The 16,077-nt window shown below is 44.6% G+C and overlaps 1 protein-coding gene across 4 annotated transcripts in view; it reads left to right on the top strand.

Annotated features, from left to right (window-relative positions):
* Nucleotides 1-16,077, top strand: part of Myo16 (myosin XVI) — a 480,110-nt gene that overhangs the window by 283,022 nt on the left and 181,011 nt on the right. For all 4 annotated transcript variants that reach the window (XM_017599990.3, XM_039094188.2, XM_008771384.4 and 1 more), the window contains one exon: nucleotides 14,450-14,522. In XM_017599990.3, coding sequence (XP_017455479.1) covers nucleotides 14,450-14,522 — 73 coding nt within the window. The remainder of the gene's footprint in view (nucleotides 1-14,449; nucleotides 14,523-16,077) is intronic.

Here is a 16,077-nt window from a genome sequence, read left to right as displayed (position 1 = left end):
CTGCTTTATCTATTCATGCTATCACCCCGGCCTTCAATCTGACTGAAATCACATCAACGACACATTTTAACCAGTTAGTTCCTTTTAGTGGTTTCCAGGTTTCCCCCTTTTCTTGGTGATCTTTATCCTTCTATATTAAGTTTGATTTTCATGAGACGTTCTTTTAGGATCCCGCCCAGAGGGCATCCACAGATGACTGTGCGGGAGCCTGTCCCTCCTAGGCAAGCTTCTGCACTGCAGCATTTTACTCTTTCACAGAGTCAGCGATGCCTGCTGCTTCCTCCTCAGCTCTCTGAGTGTCCTTCGCTCCCCGGTTTTCTTTTTTCTGGACGTTTCACTTCAGTTGGTGTTACCACCACAGACTCTGTTCTGCTGTGTTTCAGTTTACTGAGACGCCAAATGGAGAACTTCCCAGGTTGGTCTTCTCTCCAGAAATCCTCAATTCTATCTAGGCTTTTCTTACCAGGTCTGATACGTTTTTCTGCTGGAACAGCTTCGTGTTACCTTATAAACGATCACAGGATGTTTCCTCCCTCTGTGCCCCTGGTTTCTCTCGCTGCTTCATTGTGCAGAGCAGCGCGGTCAGACAGTTGGAAGTGTGTGATGGTGCGCCTTTCTTGTCTCGTTTCCAATATGCTGGCAGTATAGCTAGGACTCGCCCTTATATGGCCTGTTTACTTGAAGTTCCCTCAATTACCTTTTTCTGAGGAGCTCTTACGTTTCAGGTAAACTTTCTGAATTCCATTGGAATGATGATAGCCACCTCATTCCTTGCTCCGATGTGTGTATTTTTAGTTAATATTTAATTTTTAATATGAGACTTTGTTTTTGGTTTGTTTTGTTTTTAAGACAGGATCCCGAGCCCTAGCTGGCCTGAAATCGATAAGTGATTGGGACTGGCTTCAAATTCATGGAGATCCACCTGCCTCTGCTTCCACTGCTAGGCTTAAGGCATCTGCCACCACACTCAGCTTTCCTTTTAAGATTAGGACAGAGGAGTTCTATGTCCTAATTTATTATTATGTCTGTATTTACATCAATTCCAACTCTTCTCTCACAACTCCTGCTGTTCCCCTGCTCTCTCTGTCGAATTTACAACTTCTCCTTTAATTACTATTGTTACACACACACACACACACACACACACACACACAGAGGCATGCATAAGTGCACAGACATAATTCACTAAGTCCATTTTTTACTGTAAATTTTGTATTGTTCAATAAGTGTTTGCATGCTTGGGTATATGTGCACCATTCTTATGCATGTGCACCACATGTGCACCACACGTATGTATGTGCAGCACACATATGTATATGTGTACCACATGTGTGTGTGTGTACTCCCTGTATGTATACCACATGTGTGTATGTGTACCACATGTATGTATGTGTGTCATATTAGTGCCTGGTGGCCATAGTCTGCAAAGAAGTCACCAGACCCCATGGAGCTATAGTCACAATTGCTTGGGAGCCCATGTAGATGCTTAGAATCAAAGCCAGTCCTCCACAATAGCAGACAGTGCTCAGTTCTCTCTTTAGCTGTTTTGCTTCTTAATGCTGACTCATTCTCCCTGTAAGGGCTTGGCCCCTGTTTCATTTAGCTTGTTTTCATGAGTGAGATGGGAGTCTAGTCCTTACTCCTGGTAGATCTCTTGGCTGTCCAATTCATACTAACCAGTATGAGAGGCAGTCTGTGTCTCTCTCCTCTCTACAATGTTCCTCATGCCATCCAATAGTTAGGGAACAGATTGATTGCGACCATGTAATTCGGTTTATTTTTTGAGTCATGTATGATTCCCCCAAGACTACCTGTTTTTAAGTCCTGACACTTATCCGGTGTCATTTGCAGGTGTGCCCTTATGGTCTTTGGTAAATTTGTAACTGTGGTGGGGATTTGCAGCTCTCATAGTTCTCATGTTTGGTCTGGCTCAAAACTAGCCTCTGAGAACTGTTTCTTAAAATTCTTGTTGGTGGTGGTGTCTGATTGTCAAGACTCAAGTTCTCTTTGCTGTTTTTCAGTTTATTGTGTTCTTATTTTTTGCTCTTTATGAGAATCGTCCTTTCGTTCTCCGAACTTACAGATCGAATGTTTGTCATTTTTAGATGACTTCCTTTTCTCTGGGCCTATAAACTACCCTGTAAGTACCTCCAAGTTCATTCCTCAAGTTTTCTATGTGTTTTGCTTCTAAATATTTTGTCTTCCTGCCATTTTGGAGAGGTAATAACAAGCAGTTTGTCAGAGAAGTGAATCCGACACACCATGTTTCCCTTCATTCAAATCGAGAATTTTCTTTTCATTAAATAAAGAGATTTCTTTGATTCTTATGAATACAGTACAAGTGACTTCTATTTCTGGGTAGACTTGTTTAAATCGTTCTGCTGATTACCATGACAACCCAAACTCTGTAATTTAGCAAATATCTGAAGCAAAACCTGTTCTCTACACAGGCCTTTAGCTTTAGCTACTCCCCTCCCACAGACGCGCACGGCGATTTCTTGAAGAGCTAACCATCTTCCTCTGTAACCACATTAGCTTTTCACGATCCTGTGTGAGCATTTCTAGTTCCAAATAGGAAGATCTAGAGGAGTACAGAGATCACACCCGGTACCAAAAGCCCCTGGTACGTTCCACCACCCAAACGAGATTTGCCAGGACCACGTGGCAAATAATAAAGAATGTGCTGTTCTTATTATAAAAATTGCCAGACACCTTGGACAAGATCATAGCTGAATTTAAATATCAGTCATCACACTTGTGAATTGTCTTCAAGTATGCCGTGACTGGCGTTAAGTAATGGAGACCCATCTTCATTGGTCCTGACTCCATGTTTTCGGGAGATTCAACTGATCTGTAGAGCTGTGACTGTTGGAACGCCAAGCGTCAAGAGTTTGCTTGTCAGTGATGACTTCAAGTCTTTGCAAATATTATCTAAAACCAGATTGTTTAAATAAAACCCCTGAGTAATTAAGTGATGTTTAAGGCAGATAAACACACTTCATCCTACTTCCTGGCTCCTTTTGAATGTGGAAGCCAGCATACATCTTTTTTTTAGGACAGAACTCAGGAAGCTCCTGTCATCTTTGCTCAACCACCTCTCAGCGCCTGTGACCTGTCCTGCTCAGAGAAGTTAGTGAAATCTGTTCCTTGACTCTCCATGCCTGTCACTGAGGCATAATAGAAATTATGTCAGAATCAGCAACGCCTCAGAGGGATAAGAACGGGGAACACAGTCTGCATCCTGGCCCTTGGAGATCCTGTCTCTGAACAGAAAGCTATGCCATGCTCCGTGCTGAGCCCCAGTGTCAGAAAGTCCACACACGCTGTCAGGAACTGGAGTTAAATGCCTTGGCTTTTGCTTCATAAATGTCTCCTGTATCCAGTAAGCAAAGCCTGCTAGAGCTGTTGAGAATCATGGTCAGAGGTTTCCTCTCTATACAAACTGCCTCCCTGGAGTTCCTTACCCATCCAAGCCTGGCTTCCTCAGCTGTGTAGCTGAATCCATGGTCAGGGGACATTGGCTGAGGTTATCATATACTAAGCATGATATTAAGTTAGGCTAGGAACTAGACTGTCATTCTGTACGCTGACATGGGGCAGCGGATCCGCGTGTTTTTCTGTTTTTTACATAAACATAGACATAGAGGACTTTTGTAAATGGTGGGATTTCACAGCAACAAAAGGAAGGGTTTGGAATGTGAACCCTGATAGGTCTCGTTCCAAACCCGGCGTTTTTCTGATGTGCTTCTTATAAGGAAGATCATGAAAAGGATTGGGGGAGGGGTCAGCAGTCATGAGAAGGATTGGGGGAGGGGAGTCAGCAGTCATGAGAAGGATTGGGAGAGGGTCATGAACACTGGCTGTTCTTCCAAAAGATTCAGGTCTGATTCTTATCACCTATGTGGTGGTTCACAACCATCTGTAACTCCAGTTCCAGGGAATCCAGCCCTCTTCTGTCTCTTGCTTGCACAAGATGCTCACGTAGTGTATAGGCACACATTCAAGGAAAACATTGAAAAAGACCATTTGAAAGATAAAACAATGGGGCTTGCAGAGGGAGGGGCTTGTTTTAGAGTCAGAAAGGTTTAGAGTAGATCCTTTTTATTTCAGTAATTTTTTCATGCTCAGTGAAATTAGGATTACAGTAAAGCTTTTCCAAATGTGAGCCATGCCTGAGGGCAAGTCGGTCCTCTGATTCTATGCCTCTGGGTATGCAGGTGTCTGCAACTTTTGCTAAACTGGGTGCATGGGTGCAGCTGGGAACACATTCAGTGAACTGGCAGACCAGCTAATGAGTGACAGGCAGCCTGGCTGGAAGCCACAGTCGGGGAGAGGCGCTCCCTCTGCTGCATTGCGGTCCCTTCTCCTCATTCTTATTCTTCCCTACACCCATGCCTCCCAGTGTGGCCTGGATGCTCCCTCAGCACTTCCATTCATCGTCTTACAGAGCCTCACACTCGGAAACCTCCTCCGAGTGATGAAGACCTCTGTTTGCGATACGTACATTAAACTGTAAAGGTGCCCAGAAGCTTTCTTTAAAAACACGCAGTAAAACTAGAGCCTCGGGGCATGGGGCAGGAAAATGCTGATCAAAGGCACAAGTGGCGAGTAGAGGTAGAGACGAGACGCTGAATGTGACAACTGTTCTCACCACTGAGAGATGGAATGAGGATCTAGCACGGCACTAGGCTCACACATGCACACGCGCACGCACATACATGTACGCGCGCGCGCACACACACACACACACGCACACATATGCACACACACATGCATGCACACACACACGCACACATATGCACACACATGCATGCACACACACATGCACACACATGCACACACACATGCATGCATGCACACACACATGCACACATATGCACACACACATGCACGCACGCACACACACACACACACACACACTTCACACTTGCGGGAATCTATGGCCACACATCGTACTTCATAGACACGCATTAACATTTTTTAAATGTAGTAAAATGCCAAAAGAGATAGGTTTGAGATAGAATGCAATTATCAGGAAGGGACAAAAACAAAAACAAAAACTGTCAGAAAGGGACAATAATAGTAAGGAAAACAACAACAAAACCTGGACGTCCTGACAGAAGCCCTGGCTAATGTGTTGGGGAAACACGTAGATATCCAGGTTTGTGCATGGGGAATGGGAATGCAACTAAGGACGTGGCTGTTGATTTGTGCACACAGTGCTTTAGTCTGCTAGCTGGGTTTTCATTTCTCAAGGGCTGGCAAGCAGCGACCTGGACTCCTATTCTGAGCTACCACTCAACAAGAAGGGGATCCCGAGAGAAACACGAATCTTGACTTCCTCAGCTCTTGCAGCTGTGCTTACCGTTCCTTTTGAGGCACACAGAGGCGCAGCCTTCATGGGTCTCTGCTTGCTTTTGTGGTATCATGGCTTTGGATATTTGCCTTTCCACATAGCACCCAGGCCTCGGGTGACTTCCTCATTGAACAGCTGAAGTTGGAAGGACATCATAGGTCATTTTCTTCCAGATTTATTAAATGCGTGTGTGTGTGTGTGTGTGTGTGTGTGTGTGTGTGGTGTGGTGTGTGTATGTGTGTGTATGTGTGTGCATATGTGTGCGTATGTGTGTGTGTATGTGTGTCTGTCTGTCTGTCTCTCCCTATTACTGCCAGGTGTTCTGGATTATTTTAATTGAAAAAATGTATCTAACTCAAGGCAAAAGACAAAACAGGAACCGTAAAGGGTCTAAGAACCAGAGGACCAAGAAACCCGTTGTGAAATACTGTCTTCAGGGTGTGCCAAGGAAGCTTCACCCATGAGCTCTCAAAAGCTATGGTAGTCTCCACTAAATTGTGCTAATCAGTATTCTCTGTGAATGGAAGTGAGCTTCCAGGGCTCTGCTGGATTATGGAACAAGTTTGAAGTGCAGAACAGCCTACCTGCCAGGATACAGCCTGCTTATATTGAGGCACATTCCAACCACTTCTGTCCCTCTCCTCACAGCCACAGCTCCCACTAAAATGCTCATTCAGGGCATCCACAGACTACTAGTCTACTGTGCTCATAAAGCAGATTCAGCAAGTCTACAAAGAGCAATCTTCTCTTCAACAGAGAGCCACTCTTTCTCACTCTCAGAAAGGTGCCAGACACAGTGCACTAAGGAGCTACACTCAAGATAGGGAACACCAGGACCTGGGATAGTACCGAGATGTGTCTGAGGAACTGTAGACTCTGAGTTTGATTCTCAGGGACTCTGAGAGGCAAAGCTTCCTGAGAGACTCTGCAGATATGAAGCCATTCCATGTCCTTTTGTTGCCAATGACTGCTCTCAGGCCCTCACTCTGAGTATTCTGAGAATCGCTGGAAGATTCAGACTTGTTTCACTGTCCCACTGTGACCAGCCTGAAGGACACATGGGAACCTTTACACTGACCTATCCTCTTTACGTTTACAGAGTCCTTCTCAGTGCCTACTCATTGTGGTAGAGGTAGGCACAGTTTCCTGTAGTCTTATCACACCGATAAGAAGCAGAAGAGGTAAAATAAGATCAATGGCCTTAGGAAAGGTTCAGTCTGTGAGAAGCTAGGCATTCTGAGAATTTACTGAAGGACCAGTGGCACTCAAGACCCTTTCCTGTGGGCTGAGCCAGTAGCTCTATGGAATCTCATGAGAAAATGTCCCAAATCTCTCTGTTTCTGGAAATGGAATCTTAGACTTCAGGCTACATAAGGTAAACTCTGAATTACTTTGTCTTGGTTAGGGTTTTACTGCTGTGAACAGACACCATGACCAGTGGAAGTCTTATAAAGGACAACATTTGGCTTACAGGTTCAGAGGTTAATTCCAGTATCATCAAGGCAGGAACATGGCAGCGTCCAGGCAGGCATGGGGCAGGAAGAGCTGAGAGTTCTATATCTTCATCTGAAGGCCACTAGCAGAATACTGACTTCCAGTCAGCTAGGGTGAGGGTCTTAAAGCCCACACCCACAGTGACACACCTACTCCAACAGGGCCATACCTTCTAATAGTGCCACTCCCTAAGCCAAGCATATACAAACCACCATATTCTCCTTAACTCAGGTCATGCTGATAGATATATCAAAGCCCACAGATCTTTGACTCTTGGTGGAACTGAAAGGGCTGTCTTTAGTAGATTTTGGATACACACACACGTATATATCAAACTTTTTTTTTGGAGACAAGGTCTTGCCATGCCATCAATCTTCCTACTTGGACCACTCTTGTAAATGCTGTGACCGCATGAGTTCAACCTTTCTTGTGGCTCTCCCCTGTGAAATGAAAGTCCCGCTCTTGGGAAGGAATGGAGGTATTTCCATGGGAGCATGGCTTCCTGCCTGCAGTGCAGTGGCCCTCCACACACAGTGACTTGCTATGAGAGAGTAGTATGCAGCTGAAAGCTGGAACTTGTCCAGCAATTCTACCAGCCTTTCACAGCCAAGGGAATATCTCTTGTCCATACCTTGTGACAACCCCCCTTCATGGAAGATTTTAGGAAACCTCATACCTAGCCTATGGGCCTTTCATTCCTACTGGGTCCTACCTTGGTCTGTCTCCCTGAACCATTGGCCATCAAACCAGATCACATAGGTTTTGTACCTTTTAAATTTTCTTTCCACTTGTTCTTAAGAATTTGCCAACTGTCCTTCACCTCTGTGAGACAAAGGATTATGGAAAATAGACTATGAGCCCCTGAAACACCTTTGAATTCACTCTCCTTTCAGCCCTGTCCTCTGTAGTGATTTCGTGAACCCTCCTCTGGCACAAGATCTGACAGTCATCACTGTAGTAACATGATCACAAGACCTGACCTCCAGGACCAAACATTGCCATGTGGTCACCTACAAACTGACCGAGGCAGGAAACAAACTCTGAGCTAGACCTGAGACCGAGATAATCATCACCCAGAAAATGCCATGTCATGGTCCTACATCTGTGTATCAACTCTTATCCTACCACTGAATTTCACAAGGGGTGATCCATAGACAAGGCCCAGGATCCACTTGTAGAAGGGGAAGGAGATAACCACACCCACTACCACATGGCCCTCAGCCTGAAGCAGCCAGCATTGGCTTTATGAACATATGCACAAAGCAGGGGGAGCATGCATCTGGCCTGATTTCTCTGCTGTGTCTTCCCCACCTCCCCGGCCCCTGACAAAATAAATGTGTGAACTTTCAAAACCATCAGTCCCTCTGTGACAGTACACAGCAGTCACAAAGGCCCACTCTAGTCTGTGTCTCTCACTCAGGACACAGGGCACTTTCTTCCTCTGCCAGTAGAAGTGACCTCTTGAGTGCATCCTGAGATGCAGCTTTCATTACAGTAGGTGTCTGCTGAAGGTGTCCACAGACACAGAGAGGACGGATGGAGGCTATGTTGCTTGCTTTTCTTGTTGTTGTGAACAAATACCTAATTAGGATGTAAGTTAAGTGAGGAAGGATTCATCCTGGCTCAGGGTTTGAGGGCACAGCCCATCACAGTGAGGAAGACTGGTCCATGTGGCCAGAAGTGTGCATCTGAGACTCCCCCTTGCATGTCTTTGAGCAAGGAAGCATGGAGCAGGGAATTCTGGGAAGTGCCTGCCTTTCTCCCTACCCTCTTATATCCAGTCTAGACTCTTCGTCCTTGGACTGGTGCTGTCTACGTTTGGGGAAGGTCTTATCTGCTCAGTAAATCATCTCCAGAAATGCCCTAGTAGATATGAGCATTAACCACCCCAGACATTAGTGAACACAGTGGGGATGCATTCAACATAATGCTGACTATGTCCAACCTCTTGAGGACACGTTTGACTTCTCCTTTAAGGTCTAGGCCACTCAGAAGTCTTATCTGGAATGTACTTCCCTGAAGTTACCTTTCTGATAATAAATTGCTGGAGAACTCATAGCAGGTAGAGTTGGTCATAAAATGTCCTTCCCTCATGTCATTCTAGACTTGCCAATGCCAAGATAAATATTATCTAAGCACCTATCACTTATCATGTCTTTACCTGGCTAACTCCGACCTCTGCATAGTTAGATGCACACGAGCACGGGTCTCCTTACTATTCTAGTAATGCTCACACCTACCTTAGAGTCTGACCATCCACACAGCATTTTGTGGAATCTGGCAACATTGATAGCCTGTGGCCTCCAACAGCAGAAGCCTTTAGGTGACCTGTTCTTTCCCATTCTATTACTTGGGTGGCTTCATTCACCTGATGTCCAAATTTAAGATAAACACTCAACGTCGAATGCAACTGTTATTAGTTATAGCAGTCCAAGATTTTTGCCTCTGTCCGAGAGTCCTCTATAAAAAACACAGCAATATAACAACACAGATGCCTGTTTCGTTATTTGGTTTGCCATTACCAGTCTTATTGCGTGAACAGAGAAGTCCCAAGATGCTCATATATGTTTCCGATTGGACATATGGGCTTGTTCTTTTGGATATATGTCCAGACATGGAATTTCTGGGTCATTCCACAGTCAGTTGTTCAGTTCAGTAAAGGAGGCCAAGTCACACACCACATTTCCTATTTAGGCTGTCTCTGGGCATGGATGAAGGGTGTAGTTGCTTCGTTCCTCAAACACCGAGTTTTGCACCTGGGCTGTTTTCATTTACAGCAACTATTTATCTGTGTTTCCGAGTTTTGCAACCATTTTAATGACTAGAGAGCAATTGGTGGTGTAGCGATCTTTCCTCTACTCAGGCTCCTCTCATACTGAAACGAGAGCTGTTTTAGATTTAGAATGTGAGCATTGATATCATTTAAATATTGTTTGTGTTTTTTTTTTCGGAAATAATTAAAGTGTGTAGTGGGCTGACTTGATTCCTGTCTCTGAAGATATTCTTGGTAATGTGCCTTCGCACACCACGGCTGTAAATGCAGGCTCTCACAAGGGGATGTGTGTTCCCTAACAGCATTGAACTGGGCTTCACATTTCACGGATAGGAAGGGAATAAGTGACTTTTATCACATGCGCTTTTATGGGAGCCACGCGGCTGGTGAAGGCACAGCTGGCAGGTGCCACAGCACAGCCGACCCCTTCATGGAACCCCTGATACTAACCTCTGTGTGAATCCAGCTGTTCCCGGGGCTGTAAGGCAGACAACAGTGCTCAAGTGTGGGCTGTATCTGAAATGATTCTTAGCCAGCCTGGTGCCCTGTTTGTCTGCTATCTTCCAGAAAGGCTGCTTTGCCTATTGCAAAGCTGACAGCCTTTCTGCTGAGATTTTCTGCAGATGGCTTATCGGGGAGAAGTTCCCACCTCTAGGCCTTCCATGGGCCTCCTTGCTGTGTGTTGAACTTAGGTGTAACCTTGCTCTATCATGGCTCCTGACTGAGCTTTCTTTTACTTACCATCTTTTCAAATTCAAATTTTATTTTGTGGCTAAGTGTTTAGAGGCTCAGGTAGCTGTCCAGGGAACTTTTCTGTGGATGAGAACAGGCTAAGCTGGCTTTCCCCTGCAATGACATCTTGTTCCAGATGAGCTTCTGAGGAAGCTAACTTTACATTCAAACCTTCTCTCACCTATTCATACACACGTGATTAAACATAGCTAGTGGCACAGCAATTAATGTCAATGTGATATGGAAGGTGTTTCATTTACTAATAAGCTAATGTAAGTCATCGGCCGCCAGGAAAACTCTATGAATGTCCCTCAGATAATTTAGGTAAAATGGCCCAGGTCACCACTATGGTCATTTTACCTGGAAGAATGGGTGCCAGTGGGTCTGAAGCTCTCTCTGGTTCTCTCTTCTGGGACCTCAATATGGAGTGGCATAGCTCTATAAGAGGACTGGAGCTTTCCAGGGAAAGGAGGAGGAGCTATGTTGGTCACTGTGAAACACAGCTTATGTTGGTCAGTGTGTGGTACAGGCTATGTTGGTCAGTGTGTGACATAGGCCATGTTGGTAACTGTGTAGCACAGGCTATGTTGGTCAATGTATGGCTTATGCTATGTTGGTCATTGTGTGGCACAGGCTATGTTGGTCACTATGTAGCACAGGCTATGTTGGTCACTGTGTAGCACAGGCTATGTTGGTCAATGTATGGCTTATGCTATGTTGGTCACTGTGTAGCACAGGCTATGTTGGTCACTATGTAGCACAGGCTATGTTGGTCACTGTGTAGCACAGGCTATGTTGGTCAATGTATGGCTTATGCTATGTTGATCATTGTGTGGCACAGGCTATGTGGCAGAGTTTTCCCACTGGCTTCAAGCTCCTAAAATGGATGTCACAAGCACAACTCCACTCAGCTGTAAGGGACCAAAATGAGCTTGTAATAGAGCAAGCCTTCCCCATAGTCCTTGTAGACAGACCTCACCATGCTCTAAACTTACATTTAATTTTTCTCCTAACTCTGAATTTCGGGGAGGGGTTTGTTTTGTTTTGTTTTGTTTTTTGCCATCTTTTAAATTTGTAGCTAGATATGTTTGGAACCCAATCACATATTTTAAAAAAACAGCGAAGAGGTTTGCCCTTTCAACCTCGAAAATGCCTCCCCCAGGTGACTAGTTAATGATAGACACATGTGATACAGGTCAGAATCCTCAGGAGAGTTTTCTGCCTTCTATATGTGGTGACTAAGCACCTCTGTCTGCCTGTCAACATCACACTGCAGTCCTGGGAGAAGAGAAGGTTCCTGGAGTGGCACAGGTTCCCTGGTATCTATTAGCAGTTTCTGTAAATTCTACCACGATTGTGTTGTAATGTTGAGGACCCTACTGTCAAAGTCAGTGGGAACCAACCAGGGCAGGCAGGTGAGTGAGGGAAAGGGTTAATAGAGTATAACATGGTAAAAGCATAATATCAGCATAATATGATATAAGGGAGTGTCCACTCTTAGATGATGGGCACGCGCAAGAAAGCCCTCCCCTGAGATGGACATAGAGGGGAGGTGGCCACATGACTTTCAGAAGAGATATATTCTTGTGTCCTGTGTCCCGAGGACCCTGCATACCCCCAATCAGTGACGGAGACAGCACAGCGCCCATCTCAGTCTCTCCCTGGAGCTTCTTGCCTCGCCCCACAGCAGGTACACACCTCTTTCCTTCCCAGTAGAAAGTCCTTTACAGTAAAATGTACATGGAATTTTAAATGAAAGGTTTTGAATAGTTTAATGAAAAATTTGTTATGGTCGTGCAGGATATTTAGAGAATTATAAAATGCCCACAGGCTGGCCAGTCTGTGACAACTCTGTCCTCATGTCTTTCATTTTGTCCATGTTTATTTTGTTAACTTGTGTGTGTGCATGTGTGCGTGTGTGCGAGCTTGCATGTATTTAAGACATGCATGTTGCATTTGGAGGTCAGAGGACAACCTTGGGTGTCAGGTCTCCCCTTCCACCTTGTTTGAGAAGTGTCTCTCCCTTACTGCTGTGTGTACCAAGCTAGCTGATTTACAATCCTGGGAAGTTTGTTTCCTCAGCCTGCATCTCCCTTCAGAAGCACTAGGGTTGCAAATGCAAGCCATCACATTAAGCCTTCTACATGGATTCTGGGGACACACATGTGGGTCCTTGTACTTGCATGCCAAGGACTTTATCTACTGAGTATCCCTTGTGTATGTTTTGGCATGAATAACATTATATGACTTTCAATTCTTCGAAAGGATATATTCATTTCTAGTTTTTCTCTTGACTTACTGTTGTTGCTAAATATTTCTGATGTTTTCATATAATTTATAATCATCAATAGAGTATTCGGTGGTTATCAGAATGACAAAGCATCCATAAGAAGTCAACATGAAGCTTGTTTACCTTTCCTGGGATTGCTGCACTTCCTGATGGCTCTCTTGTGTCTCTACTTGGACAATACTCTTTTTAGACTGTGTCTTTTTCTCCCTATGAAAGTGACCTTTGTGTTGCACCAATGTACAATGCACACATGACATTTAATTCTTTATCTTGATAATGATAGAGACAGTACGAGTCTTGGAGGCAAGGATGTGTCTATGTTCAGCAAAATGACAGGATATTGTGACCTTCAGGACAGCCCTCAAGGCTGTGGGAAAGAACCTTGAAAATATGAGTAAAAAATATACAGTTTCTCAGCTATACAAAATATAAGGATGTGATATGAATTGTATAAGGATCTTCATAGATCTAAAGGAATAGAGACAGCTGCACTATGAGCCAGCTTGTCAGAAAGATACAAAGACTAGCAGATAAAAAGGCAGGCAGACTTCTGAGTTCAAGGTCAGCCTACAACTGAGGGAGTTTAGGTCCAAGGCTAGGTGTGGACTTAATGATAATTCTAAAGTAGAGTCCCACTCAATTATCTTATAGTCTGTACTTCTGCTTGCTGTCTCTTCCTAAGAACCAAGTGGTTGGTGTCATGGGATGCTGATTCATAGAATAATCAAAAGAGAACATGGGGTAATAAATTGATATGTGAATAAAAGGCTGGGCTTTTGTTCTGCAAGAGATGAGCTATCCAGAGAATTTTTAAAAATACAACAGAGAACTTGGAGAACTGTCTGGAGTAGACTATAGAGAGAGTAGTCTGAAAGCTGTCTTGAGCAGAACCTAAGCCATCCCCTTGGACCCATAATTCGACTTTGAGTCATTTATTTAGCTGACCTCACCTTTTCTCATAACCCCTCTCCAAGCTAATGCCAGTCCTTGGCAGTCCTTGTCCACAAGTCTCTTATGAGAGTCTACTCATAGTCTTAGCGTGAATGCCTTCCTATGGAAACACAAGTTCAAATGATTCGAATATTTTCAAGTTTTGTACAACTCCCCACCCCCAAATAATTTCTGAGGAAAGGTTTGTCAACAGAAACTTCCAAAATGTGTGCGTGTCAAATAACTTCTCACCCGGTCCTGGAAGCAGAGTGCTCAGAGCCACCTCACCTGTCCAATGGCTACCGATACTAGAAACCGACATTAAGACTGTTGTGAATTTCCCAAGAAAGACAATTCACATACAATAAATGGTTTGAATTTGTCTTTGAAGCTCCACTTTCTCTGTTACTAGTCGTTTTGGACGTTCACAGTATGAAGTATCTATATTTGAGCCATCAGAGATCATAGATCCCCTAATGTACTTATACAGGATGAGGCAGTTCTTGACTCTATGTGGAACCCAGGAAAACCAGAGCACAGACAGGGAGGGGAAGACACTGAGCCTGTGAATCCATGGTTCTGAGGAATAGTGGGTCTGGTCTAGTGGGAAGGACACAGAAACAACTTCAGAGACACAAACATTAAGTCATCCTCCGTGGTAACACTTCTAACTAGCTAGAAAGCAAGGTGTCTCCTTCAATGTGTAGCTTGAGGAGCCATGAAGGAGTGGCCCGGTGCTGCCAACTCTCAGAGATTTCACTACTTGTGGATATTTCATTTAAGCCACCAGTGATGTACGGGGCTGGGAAATCGCAGTTTTCTCAAGCAACAGGTTACTGAGAATGCCCACTAATGTTGCTGTGTTTCCTTTCAGCCTACAGACATTGGATATTGGAATACTGGACATTTTTGGTTTTGAGGAATTTCAAAAGAATGAATTTGAACAAGTAAGTTTTCCTTTAAAACCTTGTGAATGTTTACTGATTCAGCAAGTCATGTTTCCTATTAAGACATCCCAATACGGACTTAGAGAAGCACTTCCTCTCCTTAGCTCAAGTTAGCATCTCGGTCCCTCGAGAGCCCACTGCTCCCCATGGTTTTGAGATTCCAGGGGGTTCATGTGCTCAGAGTCACATGCTTCTTAGTTCTTGGGAATGTCCCTAGCTGTGTGTGGGCGCATGGGCACTGTGCTAGAGCAGAAGATGGAGGCCGAGGGCATTTAAGTCAGGAAGCAGCCCTAAGAAAGCTTAGCCTGCGTCAGAGTGCAGGGGCCCTGCTATGCCTCGCTGCTGTCTGTGGGCTCATCTCGTGTGACATTCGCACATAGAAGTGCTGGAAATCCACAGGCACACTGGGGAGTCAGTGTAGCCTTCATTCACCGTCTGTTGAGGATGCTTTTAAGATCCGATTTGTTTGTGCATCTGTAACAGTACTGCAAGAATAGTGTGTAAATCAAATTAAATGCAGTCAAAATGTAAATATTAAAGAAAAGCAGCGATACTGCTAGTAACCCGCACAGTGGCCACGTAACCGAACAGCATGTTGAGACGATTGAATCTGTCGCTGCTTATCTGTCAACTTACATGTAATTTGTGAGTGATTTGTTGACTTTTATTTTCCTAAATGTACAATATGGGTTATCAGGGACACTGAACAAGGATTCACATAAAATCCATGTGAAAGCCAGTTCTGTGTCTTTTAGCGGTAGAGATGCCTGGGCTAAGGTGGACTGTGTGTTGTCATTCTCTCCACTTATGTGAACAACTGGCTTGCAAATTAGGAGACGAGACAGCGACAGAGGCTGGTGGAATAGAATATCTCACTACATGGTTTTCTGTCTTGTGTGGGAACACTAAGAACAGTGTGGCATCAACTCAGTGTCAGTCTAGAATAGTTCTACATCTCCCCCAATCCAGAGTGAAGAAAGAGAGCACTGGTGAGAAGTAAGGCCGCACAGGCCATGGGTTTCTCCCTTCATGCTGACTGTTCACACCTGCCTGAGTGTGTTCTTCACACCTGCCTGTGTGTGTTGTCCATACCTGCCTGTGTGTGTTGTTCACAACTGCCTATATGTGCTGTTCCTACCTGCTTGTATGTGTTGTCTAACAGGGTAATGAAAAAGGTGGGGAGTGAGAGCAGAAGAACCTTCACACTGTTCCTGTGTCTGCAGGCTGCTCTGTTGAGCTCTGTTCAGTCCCTGCATATTGGCTGCTCCAGTTTGAAGATCTCACATATTCACCTTAGGAAAAGCACACAAGTACACATGTACACACACACACACACACACACACACACACACACACACCCCTCCATGTTCGCAATGGTATCCACTGTATGCCTGTGTCCCAGTAAGTAGCACATAGAAATCACAGTGGTAGGATGTCCCAGGAAGTCCCATTCTGGAGAGACTGGCCTCCAATGCAGTTGTTCCACCGCCAGACTCGGCTGTCATGTATATCTCTGCTCCTAGATTACATCCAGGGCATTCATGTTGCCTCCTTA

This window comes from Rattus norvegicus, chromosome 16 (assembly GCF_036323735.1).
Source record: "Rattus norvegicus strain BN/NHsdMcwi chromosome 16, GRCr8, whole genome shotgun sequence".
NCBI classification, from domain to species: domain Eukaryota; kingdom Metazoa; phylum Chordata; class Mammalia; order Rodentia; family Muridae; genus Rattus; species Rattus norvegicus.
The sequence above is the reverse complement of the archived record's forward strand: the minus strand, read 5'-3'. Positions and strand labels throughout refer to the sequence as shown.